The sequence below is a fragment of the Callorhinus ursinus genome, unplaced genomic scaffold, assembly GCF_003265705.2.
Source record: "Callorhinus ursinus isolate GAN/ISIS: 27379988/994484 unplaced genomic scaffold, GSC_fseal_2.0 scaffold69, whole genome shotgun sequence".
Classification (NCBI taxonomy): domain Eukaryota; kingdom Metazoa; phylum Chordata; class Mammalia; order Carnivora; family Otariidae; genus Callorhinus; species Callorhinus ursinus.
The window spans coordinates 1,344,002-1,360,842 of NW_027397131.1; the positions used below are offsets into that span (position 1 = coordinate 1,344,002).

Here is a 16,841-nt window from a genome sequence, read left to right on the forward strand (position 1 = left end):
GTTTCTCTATCCCAAATAATAACTGTTTTATAAATATATATTTGAATAGTTAGATCAAGATTCAGAAGCATATTTTAATCTTACTAATTTGTTACTAATCCCCAGTACTGTGTTCTTCGTAAATAATATAAACAACAGGCATTTACTACTACTTTACAATATTATAAAAAATCTTTATTTCTGTGGTAACTTTCTAAGAAACCTATGGCAGAAGGTAAATTGAAGGAATTAAAAATATAAAAACTAGAAACCAGAAGTAATTTTTAGTAGTGTGAAAATAAGAAACAAATACCTGATTTTTTATGTAAAATATCAAAGCAATATGTTTTACCTGTGGCCAGCTCTTCTTTGAAAAGTTATTTAACTGGGGGCGCCTGGTGGCTCCATCGGTTGAGTGACCAACTCTTGATTTCAGCTCAGGTCATGATCTCAGGGTCCTGGAATCAAGCCCCAGCATGCTCAGCGGGGAGTCTGCTTGAGGATTGTCTCCCTCTTCCTCCCCCCGCCACTCACATGTGCTCTCTCTCTCTCAAATAAATAAATCTTTTAAAATTGTTTTTTAAAAAAAAGTTGGGGTTCCTGGGTGGCTCAGTCATTAAGCATCTGCCTTCGGCTCGGGTCATGATCCCAGAGTCCTGGGATCCAGTCCCACATCCGGCTCCCTGCTCAGCGGGAAGCCTGCTTCTCCCTCTCCCACTCCCCTTGCTTGTCTTCCCTCTCTCGCTGTGTTTCTCTCTGTCAAATAAATAAAATCTTTTAAAAAAATATAAAGAAAAAAAAGTTATTTAACTGGAACAGCAAATCTGTAAAGAAGAATATCAGTGATGGTTTTGCATTGCCCCAGCTACCGGATGGATTAACTGCCTATTACATTGTCTTCTGAGGCTCAATTAATGAAAGACCACATGGCTATACCCAGGAACATGGTATAGTCCCTGTTATATACTGTGGAAAGAAACTCCCTAGTTCTTTTCTGCAGGCAGAAAAAGAAGCACTTGATATTTTTCTAATATGCTAAAATACTTAGAAATCCTCCTAATGCAGAGGAAAGAGGTGGGAATGTTCATCCTTCTTAATTCATCCTTAGCACTGATTTTTATCATATTCCAGTAATTTACAGTGTCTTAATTGTCCAGTCCAGTGGGTTTTTTTTTTTAATTTGTCTGTAGCCTTTGAAGATGTTAACCTGCCTCTTCATATGAAACTTACCTTCTTGATTGGAATAGTACCTTCTTTACAGGTTATACTTTGTTTTCCTTCTCAGTTGTGTTCATTTGTTTCTTTTCCTTTGGTAGCCTGTAAGTTTTGAGATTTTATATGCTTTTATGTTCTTTCCTATGAATTTCTCATTCTCCACATTTTCTCTAATCCAAATTTCATTTCCTATAACCTAAACCCAGACAACCTTTGCTCTAGGTAAGTTAGAATATTCTCTGAGTGTGCTTGATTTTCATGCCTGTAAGTGTAGTATTCCCCCCCCTTTTTTAAGTATTTCCCCTTTCTTTCATCTGTGAGATCCTGCTTATTTCTTCAAATCCTACTTAAATGTCACTTATTGGGGCACCTGCGTGGCTCAGTTGTTAGGCGTCTGCCTTGGGCTCGGGTCATGATCCCAGGGTCCTGGGATTGGGCCCCACATCGGGCTCCCTGCTTGGCGGGAGGCCTGCTTCTCCCTCTCCCACTCCCCCGCTTGTGTTCCGTCTCTCTCTGTCAAATAAATAAATAAAATCTTAAAAAAAAAGTCACTTATTGTCATGTAGATTTTCCCACTTTATCCAGGCTATATTTGTTACTTTCTCCTCTAAGCTATTAAAGTAATACTCTACATATTTGTATTATCCCACTCATTACACTGATTTATCATTATTGAATGTGTATAGCCATACTAAACTGTGAAATCTTAAAATCATAAATGGTACCTTATTCAATCTTTTATTCTTGTGTCCAGAATTATGGCTGACACACAGTAGGCACTCAAATACCTTTTCAAGAATTGTAAGCATGTGTGCATGAATGATTGCATGAAACAAAGATGTTTTAAGAACATATTTATAGTAATATATCAAAATAGGAACTGAATGTCATTTTTTATAGCCACAGTATATATTTGAATAAATTGCAACATATATTTTTACCACATACATATGAAACCAAATGGTTGTAAGGCATTTGCTAAGTAATATATGTAATTAGAATCGTAGAGATCAAATAACTTATCCTAGATATTAAGAATTTAAATAACATCAAAAATATCAATGTTTGGCAAAACAGGGAGTAGAATCTATGAATTAGGGTTATTTTTTGACTCTGTCAACAGTGTTTGCCATAGACAAGCTGTTTAAAAAGACTTCTAAATTAAAATCAGACTTTATCAGTTTTCAGTTTTTTATGTCTTCAAACATTATTCTCTAAAATGTGTAAGTATTTTGGTAGACATTTTACCTTCCTGATTGTGAATTTCTTAGAGCCCAACCTGTAATGGAAACTACACTTTCGAATTCTATAAAGAGGATAATTAAATGGTACGTATTATAATATGCACATTCATTTTTTAAAAAGTAAAATGTGAGTAGATATATTTCACAAATAAGTTTTTAAATCGGTTATCTTTTACTAAATTTAAGTTTTTCCATAGAAATAATGTTTTAAACATTGTTTATGTTCTCTAGTCAGCTGCCCTAAAGTACATTGATCCCACAGAAATAAGTGAAGTGTAATATTAAAACCACATGTTGTAATATTATTGTGAAATATTATTCTGCTCTTTTATTCTGCACCTGTAACATTGCTTCATTGGAATTATATATTCTAACTTTAAATGGATGATTTTAGGAATACCTCTTTTCCTGTCATTCCCCCCCTCAATTCTTTTACAAAAGGAAGGAACAAAGCCTCTTGCACCTGGGACAGAAATATCTGAAAGGAGTGACTGGATGTGGAGTCAGTAGCAGTAATAGTGGCAGAAAAGATTTGTTGGTTGGGTGATTGAAAGTACAAATTTTCAAAACTGTGGAGCACTTGCACTGAGTTTAAGAGGCTAATAATCAACTGCTAGGAAAGAGAAATCAAAAGCTAATATATACTTAGAAGATGATTGTTACTCATGTTGTCTCATAAGATTTCCAACTTACTTTAAAAATTACTCCTAGGAACTGGAATTATATATACATTATGGGAGCATCAGTATTTGACCTCTTTTCTATAAAACAGTATACTTAGTATAATCTCTAATCATGCCTCAAAAGATCAAAACCAGAATTTGAGCCTTTCTCTAAATAAATTATGTTGGAGATTTATTAAGAAGCATTTGTAATATGTAGGACTTTGCATTTAACTTGGATTTTTCTTCCTTAGATTTTTTAGTTGCTGTCCCTCTCCTTTAAACTCTCTAGTTACATCCTCATATCTTCAGATTTGTAAACTACTCTCAGGTATCCCTTTTTCATAACCTATAGAAAACCTTTCTTCATTGATTTACTCTCATGCTTTAAAAGCATTCTCAGAATTTGAGTTCCTAGAAGGTTCTTTTCCTTTTTGTTTGGGCAAGCTGCTTCTCTCTCTCTCTCACTTTTTCAAATGTCTTGAAATTACCCTTCTGTCTGTCAAGCTGCCTTATGCTAAAACACTGAACTGTTGATAGTTTTCTTCCTCTTGAGCCATTCAGCGGTTCTTAGTTTGTTCTGTGATGCTATTGAAAGAAACAGAACTAAACGAGGTGTTTTCATTTGTGTATCATTGTTTACATTAATTGTCTAAAAGGACTTTACTGTGTTATATTCTCAATCTCATAAATTTAATGCCACATTTAAAATTTATTTTTTATAGATTTTATTTATTTATTTATTTATTTATGAGAGATTGAGTTGGGGGAGGGGCAGAGGGAGAGGGAAAGAGACAATCCAAAGCCGACTGCGCTGAGCAGAGCCAGACCTGAGATCACAACCTGAGCCAAAATCAAGGGTCATGTGCTTAATGGACTCAGCCACCCAGGCGCCCCCACCCCCACATTTAAAAGTTTTCAGTATTTGGGGCAGAGATGACCAGGTTTTGGGCCCCCCACCCCATTGGTTATCACCAAATTATATATATAGATTTGTAGATGGATAAATCTTGTGGAAAAACTACCCCATTTTTCTCCCATATTGCTATTTTATAGAGCACTATTCTGTGAGGTATCTCATAATTGGAGATTTTATGGACAAATGGGGGAAATCTCATGGTATTAACTCTCTTATTAATAATGGACAGTGAACATTGGTATTATTAAAAACCTCGAGAAGACTTCTGATAAAATTAGACATTTGTAACTTACTAGTTCATGATTGTTCATAACTTACCTGGCTTACGTAATGCCTTTTTATATGAAAAGAAATGACGATTCTATAATGTAGACTATAGTTTGAGGAATGTTAATATAGTCTAATGCTTTTATTTTTAACACAAAAAGATTCTTTAGAGGCTAAGTTGTTTTAGGCCATCACCATTCTCGCATGACATCATGCAGATCACTCTTAACTTTTAGAGTGCATAAAAAGGTGAGGCCCATGGTGTACCATGCTGGTGTGATAATATTAGTATTATTATTGATACCAAGGTAAAAATAACTAAATTTGTTTTTATCACTTGATTTTATAGTGGCAATAGTTGTGTAATTTTAATTTTCTTTATAAATATCAGTGAAAATAGTATATTGTGAGAGAATACAAGCTTTCTTAGTTATTGGTCATTGTTTTTATTCATAGTTCTAGGAAAATAAGGGATTCTCCTAGGACCTTTCAAAAATTTTGTGATAATTATTGATGAATTTTAGCTCCAGAAATGCCCATCATACTAATCTGAAATATTTTTTCAAATTGGTACATTAGTAGATTTTTATATAGCTAATATTTTTACTGTTCCCACATTACTTTTCCCAAATTAACTGTATAACATTTGCAGATAAAGATTGTGGCTTACCAAGAGGTCCTAAAATAAAGTGGCAGGGCTGAAATTACAATTTAGTTAAAAATAGTAATTCTCAGCTTAATATGCTATTATTTTGGTGTGTGTAAGTTGAATGTAGGTGTCCAAGTGACCAGAATCCATTTGCCATTTTCAAGCAGTCAAGCTATGTAGGAGAAAAGAGACATTCTCCATATGGATGATAATTGTGTTTGAAGAGTTTATTTTTTATTTTTAAGATTTTATTTTTGAGAGAGGGAGTATGAACGGGGTGGAGGGAGAGGGAGAGGGAGAAGCAGACTCCCCGCTGAGCACTTAGGAGCCAGATGTGGGATTCTATCCCAGGACCCCAAGATCATGACCTGAGCCGAAGTCAGATGCTTAACTGATTGAAACACCCAGGTGCCCTGTGTTTGAAGGGTTTCAAGGTTAGGTTAATTTCAGTGGACTACATAAAAGAAACTGCATCACATGACTGCTGCTTATACTTCCTTCATCTTGCTAGTGGTTCTTCTGACAGTCTGACAGCTTTTTCAGTGTCTGCTTTATACATATATAAAACAGAATTTGTGCATGTTGAGATCTGTTGTAGAAGACGTGTATTTTTTTTTTTAAAGATTTTATTTATTTGACAGAGAGAGACAGCGAGAAAGGGAACACAAGCAGGGGCAGTGGGAGAGGGAGAAGCAGGCTTCCTGTGGAGCAGGGAGCCCGATGTGGGGCTTGATCCCAGGACCCCGGGATCATGACCTGAGCTGAAGGCAGACGTTTAACGACTGAGCCACTCAGGCGCCTCTAGAAGACATGTATTAAAAGAGATATGTGGTAGTCTTTTAATTATCTAGCGACCAGTTCTTCAAAATCACTGTTTTGTATCTTGGGCTAAAAAAAAGTATTTACCACATGTTCACTATGAAATAATTATTTTTAATGATTATTTTGCTGAGCCTTTTTCTCAGATTATATTCACTCTTATGGTAATCACCACAATATCCATAGCTATTAATTCTTGATGTATATCTCTTATTTCTGAATTCCCAGTGTTCATAATGATAGGCTCTAATATGCAATCAGAAGTGTTTACTGAGTGAAATCTTCCTTTTCTTTTTTTCTGCATAACTATGAATGCAATGATTAATTAGTAAATGAAACAACTATATTCATGTTGCATTTAGGACCTTTTTTCTTTTCTTTTCTTTCCTTTCTTTTTCTTTTTTTTGCAAATTAGTCATTTATTCATACTCATTATATGTTTTACATGGTGCTGGGTCGTCAAAATATTTGCTGAGCACTTTAGTTTGTTAGGCATCATGCCAGATACTAGAGACGCAAAAAAAAAAAAAAAGATGAAGGCATACTAATCCTTACCCCCAAGGATCTGTATCTTTAGTTAGTAAGAAGGAAATAAGCAAGCCGAAGGACCCAATAGAGGTGAACAAGGTGGGAGTCAGTATAAAGTAACATAAAACTAAACAACCAAGTAAGTATATACAGTGTTTTTAGTAGGTTTGCAGATTGATGTAAAGAAACTATGCCTCCCCAAACCTCACCCCACATACATACCAATACACCGTAAGGCTAGATTAGTTACTCATTCAGTTAGCCAAGATACAAAATCTTACCTTTATTGGTGTAGAGAATCTAGCATGAGCACTGAGCATCCCTGCATGTCCTTGCGAGATATACCTTTGGGAAACCCTGACCACTTTACCTGGGCTGTTTCTCAGAGCTGTGTTTGCAGTGAGCACCAACGAAGTATGAAGTAATAACTTCCTCCAAATAGCAGGCTTGCTTCTCTTTATTATAAAAGGGGGGCCCCTCCACCCTCTCCCGGCCCAGATCTGTCTGAGTGCATAGGTGTTCTCTTTGGGCTCTGGGCATCCTTCCGGTGGGTCTTAGGAGGCATGAGGGGTCGACACAAGCCACACACTTTCACTTGGCTGTAAGTAATAAAGTCCTGGGAGACTCCTGGCTTTTGCCATAATCCATGAGACAATAACAGGTAGCTTATTTTAGTGTCTGTCTATCTAACTATTGACATGCAAACACTTCACTGTTTTGATAATATGAAGGTAAGTTGGCTATACAGCAAAGGAAAAGAATTTCATTTCTTTGTCCCCAGGATCCTAGTAAATTCCTAAAACTGTCAGTGACACTGTCCATGCAAGATCAGCCATGAGTTTAGAAAGTTCACTTCATGCTGAAAACTTTAATTCTATTATCAAGGGTTTTGCATCTGGAAGAATATACATTGAATTAATGCCATTTATGATAGGGAAATGTTTAAAACCTTGGCTCTTTAGATTCTTGACTGAAATATTTTGTCAGTAAGACCATATTATTGTCCATGAAGGAAAAACAGAGATAGCACTCGGGTTTTCTTGAGCATTGTTTCTGCTTCAGTTTTCTGTAGTTCTCAAAAGCCCATTTACACCACAATTTAGTGATTACGTACTCTTACAAGATTTCAAGTGGTAGAGAAAATGGTATAGTTTGAAACTTTGCATAACATCAGGTGGACCTCAGCTCAACCCCTTAGGATGCATTTTTAGAAGAAGCCAGCAGTTTTGTTGGCTCCTTCCTTGACTTGGGCTGCTCTGAGTTGGCATAGATAACTAGGAATAGGTGTTAACTCCTTGAACAGTGTATTCTTCTTTCCCAGTTCTAAAGGTAAGTATATCTAACTAGCTTCCTAATGAGCAGCAGCAGAAAGACCTCAAAACCAAACATAATACCAGTTTGTGTCCATGTTTAAAAGTCAGCAATTTCAAGAGTCAGGAGATACTTAATATTTACTAAGTACTTTGCATGTATGCAACACTGTACTGGAAACTGTAACAGCTTTACCCTCAGTGAGTTTGCAGCCATAATATAAAAATATTCTCATTATATTTGAAGAGTATAGGGCAGAATCTGATTATATGCTAAATAAACTATATGAAAAATAACTGCTTATAGGAGTTCAAAGGTAAGTTTGAGTGAAAGTGGGGGTTATAAACATTCTGGAAGAACTTCGGTGAGGGCAGAAGAACAAACAGGATTTAAATGAGGGGAAAGTGAAACACCTCAGTTGTAAGGGAGCAGAAGATGGGTGGAAGAAGAAAACAAGAATCCCTCCAACAAAACTTAAAATGTAGTAGGGAAGACAGCTCTATGAAGAGAGCATCTTAGGTAGTGAATGAAAAAGGATGAAAGTGGGAGAAGGGGTTGAATGAACGGGTGTAAGAGAGTCAGCTTCGGTTTTCCAAATATTAACATCCTTGTTTCTATTTTAGAGGAAAAGCTTTCAGGCTTTCACCATTGAGTATGCTGTTAGTTGAGGGTTTTTCAGTATTACCATCATTGTGTTGGAGTAGCTTCCTTTTATTCCTAGTTGGAATGTGTTTATCATGCAAAATATTGAGCGTGTCAAATGCTTTTTCTGTGTCAAGCAAGATGATCATGTAGTATTTTTTCTTCCATTCTGGTATATGGAGGGTATATATGGTATATTGCACTGATTGACTGTTATCTGTTGAACCATACTTGAATTGCCACCTGTCTCTGTAAGTAAAGTTTTATTGGAACCAAGCCAAAGCCATTTGTTTACATATTATCTGTGGCTGCTTTTGTACTATAAAATCAGAGGTAAACAGGTATGACAGAGACCATATAGTTTGCAAAGCCTAAAATACTTAATATTTCCCAACCTCTCCTTCTAGAATGACCAGTATCCACATAGTCTTTAGTATGTCTTTAGTAGGTCTGTACTTACTAACATTGTGTAATTTGCTTTTCTTAATAAATGTATGGTTTATCTTCTCGATATACAAGTAGGGAGTTCTAATATGGTTAATGAGAAAGTTAGGTAAATAATGATTTTAAGAGAAGTGTCAATTCAAATAATGTATTTGATAATGTCTTTTCTAATTCAACTTTGTGCCTTTATTTTGAAGTAACCTACTTGGGGGCCTCCTGGGTGGCATAGTTGGTTAAGCATCCAACTCTTGGTTTTGGCTCAGGTCACGATCTGAGCATTATGAGATCAAGCCCTGCGTGGGGCTCCATGCTCAGCTCAGAGTCTCCTTGAGACCTCCCTGTCCCTCTGCCCCGCCCCCTCAGCTCTCTCTCTTTCTAAAATACATAAATAAATCTTTTAAAAATATACATATATATATATATATATATCTCACATTCTGCTTTGCTCATGGAGTTTTACGTTTTCTTTTCTGTAGGTTTATGTGGAATTTGATGATCTTGAATGGGATAAACGAGAGTGGGTTAAAGTATATGAAGATTTTTCAACTTTCTTGGTGGAATACCACTTAATCTGGGCCAGAAGGATCGACCCTAGCCAGACTCAGGGATCAAAGGGCAAACAAATTCAGTGGCCTGCATTGGTAAGATCTATTCTTGTTTCATTAAACATTCTCAGTTGTTTGATTTAAAAGAACAGGAACTGAATGTAAGTTCAGATTTATCTTGGTGAGCATAGATTATTCCTGAAGAGGCTCTGAAATATCTGGCAGAAATATCAAAATTTGGCTTTTATTTTGTTAAACAACTGTATGTGCCCTTTTTGTTAGTACTCTTTTAGCATATTTAGCCTAGAAATAGTTTAATCTATCCAGTTAGGAGAAACATATAAATTGGATTAAAGGTTACTAACAGTTGACTAGTTTGTGTGTAATGTGGAACAGTTTTGTGAGATAGAGACTTTGTAGGTAGATAATAAGAGGGTACTTTTTATAAAGCATTCAATAGCATGTAATTTTCCTTGGTTTATTAAATTTAATAAAAATTGAATTCATTGTGGATGATAGTAGATATTTAATGTGAAATTATATGTTCACAGGTAAAATTACTTCATATCAGAAAATGTCTGTTAGGGTGCCTGGGTGGCTCAGTCGTTAAGCATCTGCCTTTGGCTCAGTTCATGATCCCAGGGTCCTGGGATCAAGCCCCGCGTCGGGCTCCCTGCTCTGCAGGAGGCCTGCTTCTCCCTCTCCCATTCCCTGTGCTTGTGTTCCTGCTCTCACTATCTCTCTCTGTCAAATAAATAAAATCTTAAAAAAAAAAAATGTCTATTTAAGAAATACAGATTTCACAAAATTCTCAGCTAGTTTGATGAGTTTTGTAAAAGAAACATACAGAGTCTTCTGACTCTGGCTGGCTGAGTCAGAAGAACACGCAACTCTTGATCTCTGAGTTGTGAGTTCAAGCCCCACGTTAGGTGTGGAGATTACTAAACAAACAAACAAACTTGGGAAAAAAAAAGAAACATACCAAATAAGATCGTTCTATTAGGAAGAAAGCCATATCTGTTTAACCATTGGGCTGTATATGTTTGAATGAAATAATTTTCTTACATTGATATCAAAGGAATATTTTTAAAGCCATTAAAACATTATTTCAGGTATTTGGTATAAATACCATGAGAGTAGGTACTTTCAGATTTTTTTTAACATAAATTAACTATTTTCAAGAATAGTTTTTCTTGTTAATAATTGTAGTACTTACACATTTTCTCTTTTAGTGAGTTAGACCTTTAAAAGTCTGAGGATATAAGTGGTTAAAAAGAATGAAATGAACTAATTGTATTTTTAAAAGAAAATATGTATAATATCAAAAGATGGAAGATGATATCTTTGAGCTATAGTTTTGGTAAGATACTTTAAATGCTCTAGCAAAATAAGATAATTTTATCCATGATAGATTTTAAGAAACATTTGTTGGATGAATGTATTGAATTGTTAATATGAAGATTTTAAAGCCATGACTAACATGTTTTTTTATTTTATAAAATTTAACTCAAAAATTGGTTAAAACTGGACATATATGTGAATTTTTTATGAAAAGCCTCAAAAGCAGGAAGCAGTAACAACAATACCAGAAAGTATGCCTCAGTATCATAGTTAAAGAATAAACAGAACTTTAGAAAACCTCTGCCCTGTTTTAGAGATAATTATTAAAATCAAGGTGAACTCCTATATGTATTCATAAATTACTGATTTTGGAGAAAATTTTAATTAGAAGATATTGTTTAGTAATAATTTTTGTCATTATTTTAGAAATTTAATTCTGCTGAAACCTTTTATTTTTTTATTTTATTTTATTTTTTTAAGATTTTATTTATTTGAGAGAGAGAGAATGAGAGATAGAGAGCACGAGAGGGAAGAGGGTCAGAGGGAGAAGCAGACTCCCTGCTGAGCAGGGAGCCCGATGCGGGACTCGATCCCGGGACTCCAGGATCATGACCTGAGCCGAAGGCAGTCGCTTAACCAACTGAGCCACCCAGGCACCCCTGCTGAAAACCTTTTAATCTCACAAAATATTTAATTATGTAACCTCTTTTTATTTATTTATTTATTTATTTAAGATTTTATTTATTTGAGAGAGAGAATGAGAGATAGAGAGCACGAGAGGAAAGAGGGTCAGAGGGAGAAGCAGACTCCCTGCTCAACAGGGAGCCCTATGCGGGACTCGATCCCAGGACTCCAGGATCATGACCTGACCTCAAGGCAGTCGCTTAACCAACTGAGCCACCCAGGCGCCCTATGTAACCTCTTTTTAAAATACAGCTTATTTTTTCTTATCTAAAAAAAGGTACACATTAAAAAATTGGAAAATGCTAAATGGTATAAAGTAGAAAATCATGAATCATTCTATTTTCATCACCAAGCAGGACATATTTTGACGTATTTTCTTAAAAAGTATTTCTCTGCTTTTTTTTCTACCATAGAATTAAAGAATTTTTTAAAAATATGGTAAAATATGCTTAACATAAAATTTTCCACTTTAATCATTTTTAAGTATAAAGTTCGGTGTCATTGAGTATATTCACATTGTTGTACAATCATCCATCTACAGAACTTATTCCATCTTGCAGAACTGAAACTCTATACCCATCGAACAGCAACCCCCCATTCCTTCTTCTTCCCAACTCCTGGCAACTACCATTTTATTTTCTGTCTCTAGGATTTTGACTTCTCTAACTACCTCAGTAGAAGTGGAATCATCTGGTATTTGTCTTTTTGTGACTGGCTTATTTCACTCAGCATTAATGTCTGCGAGGTTTATTTTTATGTTGTAGCCTGTATGAGAATTTCCTTCGTTTTTAAGGCTGAATAATATTTCATTATGTATGTACCACATTTTATTTATTCCTTTGTCTGTTGAGGGACCCGTATGTTGCTTCCACCTCATAGCTATTGTGAATAATGCTGCTATGCACACGGGTGTACATATATCTCATTGAGACCATGCTTTCAATTCTTTTGAGAATTGCTGAAGAAGTGGAATTGCTATATGGTAATTGTATTTTTAAAACTTTTGAGTAACTGCCATACTGTTTTCCACAGCAGCTGTACTATTTTACATTCTTGGCACTACTTGTTCATTTTAGTTTTTGATAATAGCCATCCTAATGGGTGTGAGGTAGTAGTACCTCCTTGTGGTTTTGATTTATGTTTCCCTAATGATTAGTGACATTGAGCATCTTTTCTTGTGCTTATATGCTATTTGTTTATCTTCCTTGGAGAAATATCTATTCAAGTTTTGTCCATTTTTGAATCAGGTTGTTTTTATTTGCTTAGTTCTAGGAGTTCTCTATATATTCTGGATATTAATCCCTTATTAGATGGAATCTACAAACATTTTCTTCCATTCTGTGGTTGCCTTTTTACTCTGTTGACAGTGTCTTTGATGCACAGATTTTTTTAATATTCATAAAGTCCAGTTTATTTTTTTGGTTACCTGTGCTTTTGGTGTCATGTCCAAGAAATTATTGCCAAATCCAAATCATGAAGCTTTTATTGTATGTTTTCTTCTAGGAGTTTTCCCGTTTTAGGCTTTATATGTAGGCCTTTGATGTATTTTGAGCTAATTTTTGCTTATGGTATTAGGTGAGTGTTCAACTTCTTTCGTTTGCTTGTTGATATCCAGTTTTCCTATTACCATTTGTTGAAAAAACTTCCCTTTTTCTTTTGAATGGTCTTGGCACCTTATGCAAAAATTATTTGACCATTTATGCAGGTGTTTATTTCTGGGTTCTCTGTTCCATCAGTCTATATATCTGTGTTTATGCCTGTACCACACTATTTTGATTACCGTGCCTTTGTAGTAAAATTTTATTTGAGAGATAAAGAGAGAGAGTGCATGTGAGTGGAGGGGGAGGTGCAGAAGGAGAAGGGGAGAGAGAATCCCAAGCCGTCTCCTTGCTTAGCACAGAGCCCGATGCAGGGCCCATTGTCATGACCTGAGCCGAAATCATGTCAGCTGCTCAACTATGACTGACACCCAGGTGCCCCGTGTAGCTTTGTGTAGTAAGTTTTGAAATCAGGAAATGTGCATACTCCAACTTTGTTCTTTTTCAAGACTGTTTTGGCCATTCAGTGTCCTTTGGAATTCCATATGAGTTTCAGGATGGATACTTCTACTTCAGCCTGAAACTTTGGGATTTTGATAGAGGTTGCATTGAATCTGTAGATTACTTTGGGTAGTATTGACATCTTAACAATAATAAGCCTTTCAGTTCATGACTACAAGATGTCTTTCCATTTATTTATGTTTTCTTTAAATTTTTTTAACAGTGTTGTGTAGTTTTCAGTGTACAAGTATGTCACTTACTTGGTCAATTTTTAAGGAATTTACTCTTTTTGATGCTATTGTAAATGGAATCAATTTGATAATTTCATTTTCAGATTGTTTATTACTAGAATGTAGAAACACAACTGATTTTTATGTGTTGATTTTATATCCTTTTGCTTAGCTAACGTCATACTCAATTGTGAAAGACTGCAAGCTTTTCCTCTAAGATAGAGAATAAGACCAAGAGGGCACTTTTCTGGTCAACATAGTATTGGAAGTTCTAGCCAGAGCAGGTAGACAAGAAAAAGAAAAAAAAGGCATCTAAATTCGAGAGGAAGAAGTAAAGTTATTTGTTTGCAGATGATATGATCTTATATATAGAAAACCCTAAAGATTTTATGTGCCTTCCCATGTATTAAAACTAATAAATAAGCTGCAGGATATAAAATCTCTGCTTTCTAATCATAGTTTTAGGTAAGACTGCATTAAAATTGTAGATCCTGCTTTTTTTACTTGATATTTCAACATATTCATTCCTCCTCACAAGTAATAATTTTAACAGTTTTTAATGGCTAAATAATATTTCATCCTATAATGATCCATTTCCCTAATGTTTGATATTGTTCCTAATTTTTTCATGATTATAAATGATAAATATTGTGATAAATATGTAAATCTTTACATCTCTGATTGTTTTAAAAATTTAGATTCATAGTAGTAGAATTACTGGTCAGAGGGTATGAACTTGAAAAAAATACATAAAAATCTCCTGATACTCTCCACAAATATTTACTGCCATTAACCCTGGTCAGTGTGTGAGTGCTTTCATCTTCACCCTAATCCTAATCCCCCACCTCACTCCCACCCCCGCAAACATTGATTACTTATTTTCAGACTGTCTTGTTTTTAAAACCCAGACATTTAAAAAAGGATTTTTACAAGAGTACAGAAGTGAATGTTGTAATTTTTATATCTGCTAATTTGATACCTTAAAATACTATTTCATTGTTTTAATTTGCATTTCTTTAATGGGATGAATATTCATATTTATTAGCAACTTGTATTTTTGTGATTGTTTTTTTTCAATTACTTATTATTAGGATTTTGTGTTTTTCTAATATTTGTTATAAGCTTTATTTATATTATTAGAGATACTATAACCCTTTTGTATTTGCCTCATGGTTTGCTCAGCTAATTTTATGATAGCAAGACTTTTTGAATTGTTTGTTTATATTTAAAGGACATCTATATAATGAGATATCTTCCTTAATTCAGACAGTCAGGATGTGTTTTCCTTCCTTTCTTCCTGTTTCCTTTCTTTCTTTGTATTAGGATGTTATAAAAATTAATGGAACAAATAATTGAAGTGACAGTGCTTGGTATACTTTAGAAAATAATCATTTTTAAGTTTCATAAGACTTCTACAAACATTTATGTTTAGTACACATAACTGAGATTGTATTTTTTCCCTACTGTTTATTAAAATGAGGCTTATTTAACGATATCTACAAGCAGTACTTATGAAATTCAGAATTTTTAAATTCATATAGCAGAATAAAATACTATATTTACAAATTTGAGAAAGTTTAGAGTTACATATGAGATGGCAATAGAATTAAACATAGTGGCGGGGGGGAGAATTAAACAGCAGAAACTAATATAGAGAATCTTTAATTCTCTACAAATTTAATGTTTCTAATTCTGTATACATGATACTTGCTTTCATGTTCTTTTGTACTTAAACATATGTTTGTATTCTCCTCTTTCTAGTTGTTTCACCCCTCGTGTGGTACCTGTTAAGTATTACATATTGGTTATATTGTCTACTTATTCTAAGAAATCAGTAGAAACTGGCAGTGTACTGCTGGTTCTTGAAATCATGACATAACAGAAAAAATCCTGTAGTCTCATTAACCTTTTCTAAAGTTTATTTTAAAAATTTAAAAATTAGAACTTCAACAAAATATGGGATAGTATAATACCCAGTTCTCTGGAATTGTCTTTTCATCTTTCTTCCCAGTGTATCAATAGCAAAATATACATTGGAGCACCACCTATGTAACATGCTGAAGTGGTGTCTTTTTTTTTTTTTGGCTTGGTCCTGTATGATCAGGGTACCACCTGAGGCTATTCTGATGATGAAAGCCAAGGTGTCTTACATTTTTATGTAAGTTACTTAACATACTGTTAAATTTCATTTTTTTTTAAGTAAAGTAAAATACTCATCAAATCACATTTATTTGCACCAGGGAAAGAAAGTGTTGGCATTCATAATTGAAATCAACGAATAACCTACCTAACTGGATTAGGGCCCTGGCTCCATCTCCTTTAGGAAAACCTTCTGTGGGGAGTGGGGCTTCGACCCTAACCCAGCTGGGCTGTAACAACTGCTGCATTTTCTAAGGGGCAGAATTTTCTACTACTTTTCTGCAGGCTCAGCCTTCCAGATCACCCCAACCAGAATTAATCTCACCATCCTGTGTTCCTGTAGAACTTTGTTTGTACCTCTGTTTTAACAACTAGCACCTCTGCTTTGTATTACACCTATTTGTTTGCATGTCTGTCTTTCCCTACTAGATTGTAAGTTCCCTGAGGACAGGAATCATGTCTTAGTCATCTTTGAATCGTTCCTAGAAGTCTAGAACAGTGCTTTAACTATCTTAGACAGTGGATAAATTTTAAAGTGATGAATTTATTCTACCCCAGCTAGTGAAAAAGAATGTTATTGGGAATTACAGCAAGTTTTCTGGCTGTTACTTTACACTAAGATCAAATGACAGGAAAGCATAATCAGCCAGTTGTGCTAAAAATATGTAAGTTAGCAATTTTAAACATGCCAGGTAGTTAAAGACAAATAATAAAAATGCTTATAATAGATGCCCCCATTCTAATCAAATACAAATATGAGATCTTAAATTGTCATGGAGGAGAGGAGGGGATGTAAAATTACCCAAAATGGGTTATTTTCAAAATGCAGAAGGAAAGAACTTAAAACTTTATTGCCAACTAAGTATTCTAATCTGTAATAATTTATCCAATTTTCTGGAGTTTTAGGAAACTCAGACTTCTCCTTCTTCCCAGTGCAACTTTTCAACTTCATTAGATAGATTATTCTGGTTTGATCAGGAATTGTGATCAGATTATAAATACGTAAATGTTTATCAATATATTGCCTTTAGATTATTTGCCTAGTGAAAGTACTTTTTAGTTGTTCTCTGTTCTGAAAGAAATCCTCTCAAATTAGAATAGTAGAATTGTTTGACAAATCTTGAGTGCCTACCCTGTGCCAGATACCATGGTAAGGACTGTATATATATATATATATATATATA

General features: G+C 34.7%; 1 protein-coding gene across 4 annotated transcripts in view; it reads left to right on the forward strand.

Moving 5' to 3' along the window:
- Window positions 1–16,841, forward strand: part of JMJD1C (jumonji domain containing 1C) — a 270,901-nt gene that overhangs the window by 65,924 nt on the left and 188,136 nt on the right. For all 4 annotated transcript variants that reach the window (XM_073886201.1, XM_073886202.1, XM_073886203.1 and 1 more), the window contains one exon: window positions 9,156–9,320. In XM_073886201.1, the coding sequence (XP_073742302.1) occupies window positions 9,156–9,320 (165 nt within the window). The remainder of the gene's footprint in view (window positions 1–9,155; window positions 9,321–16,841) is intronic.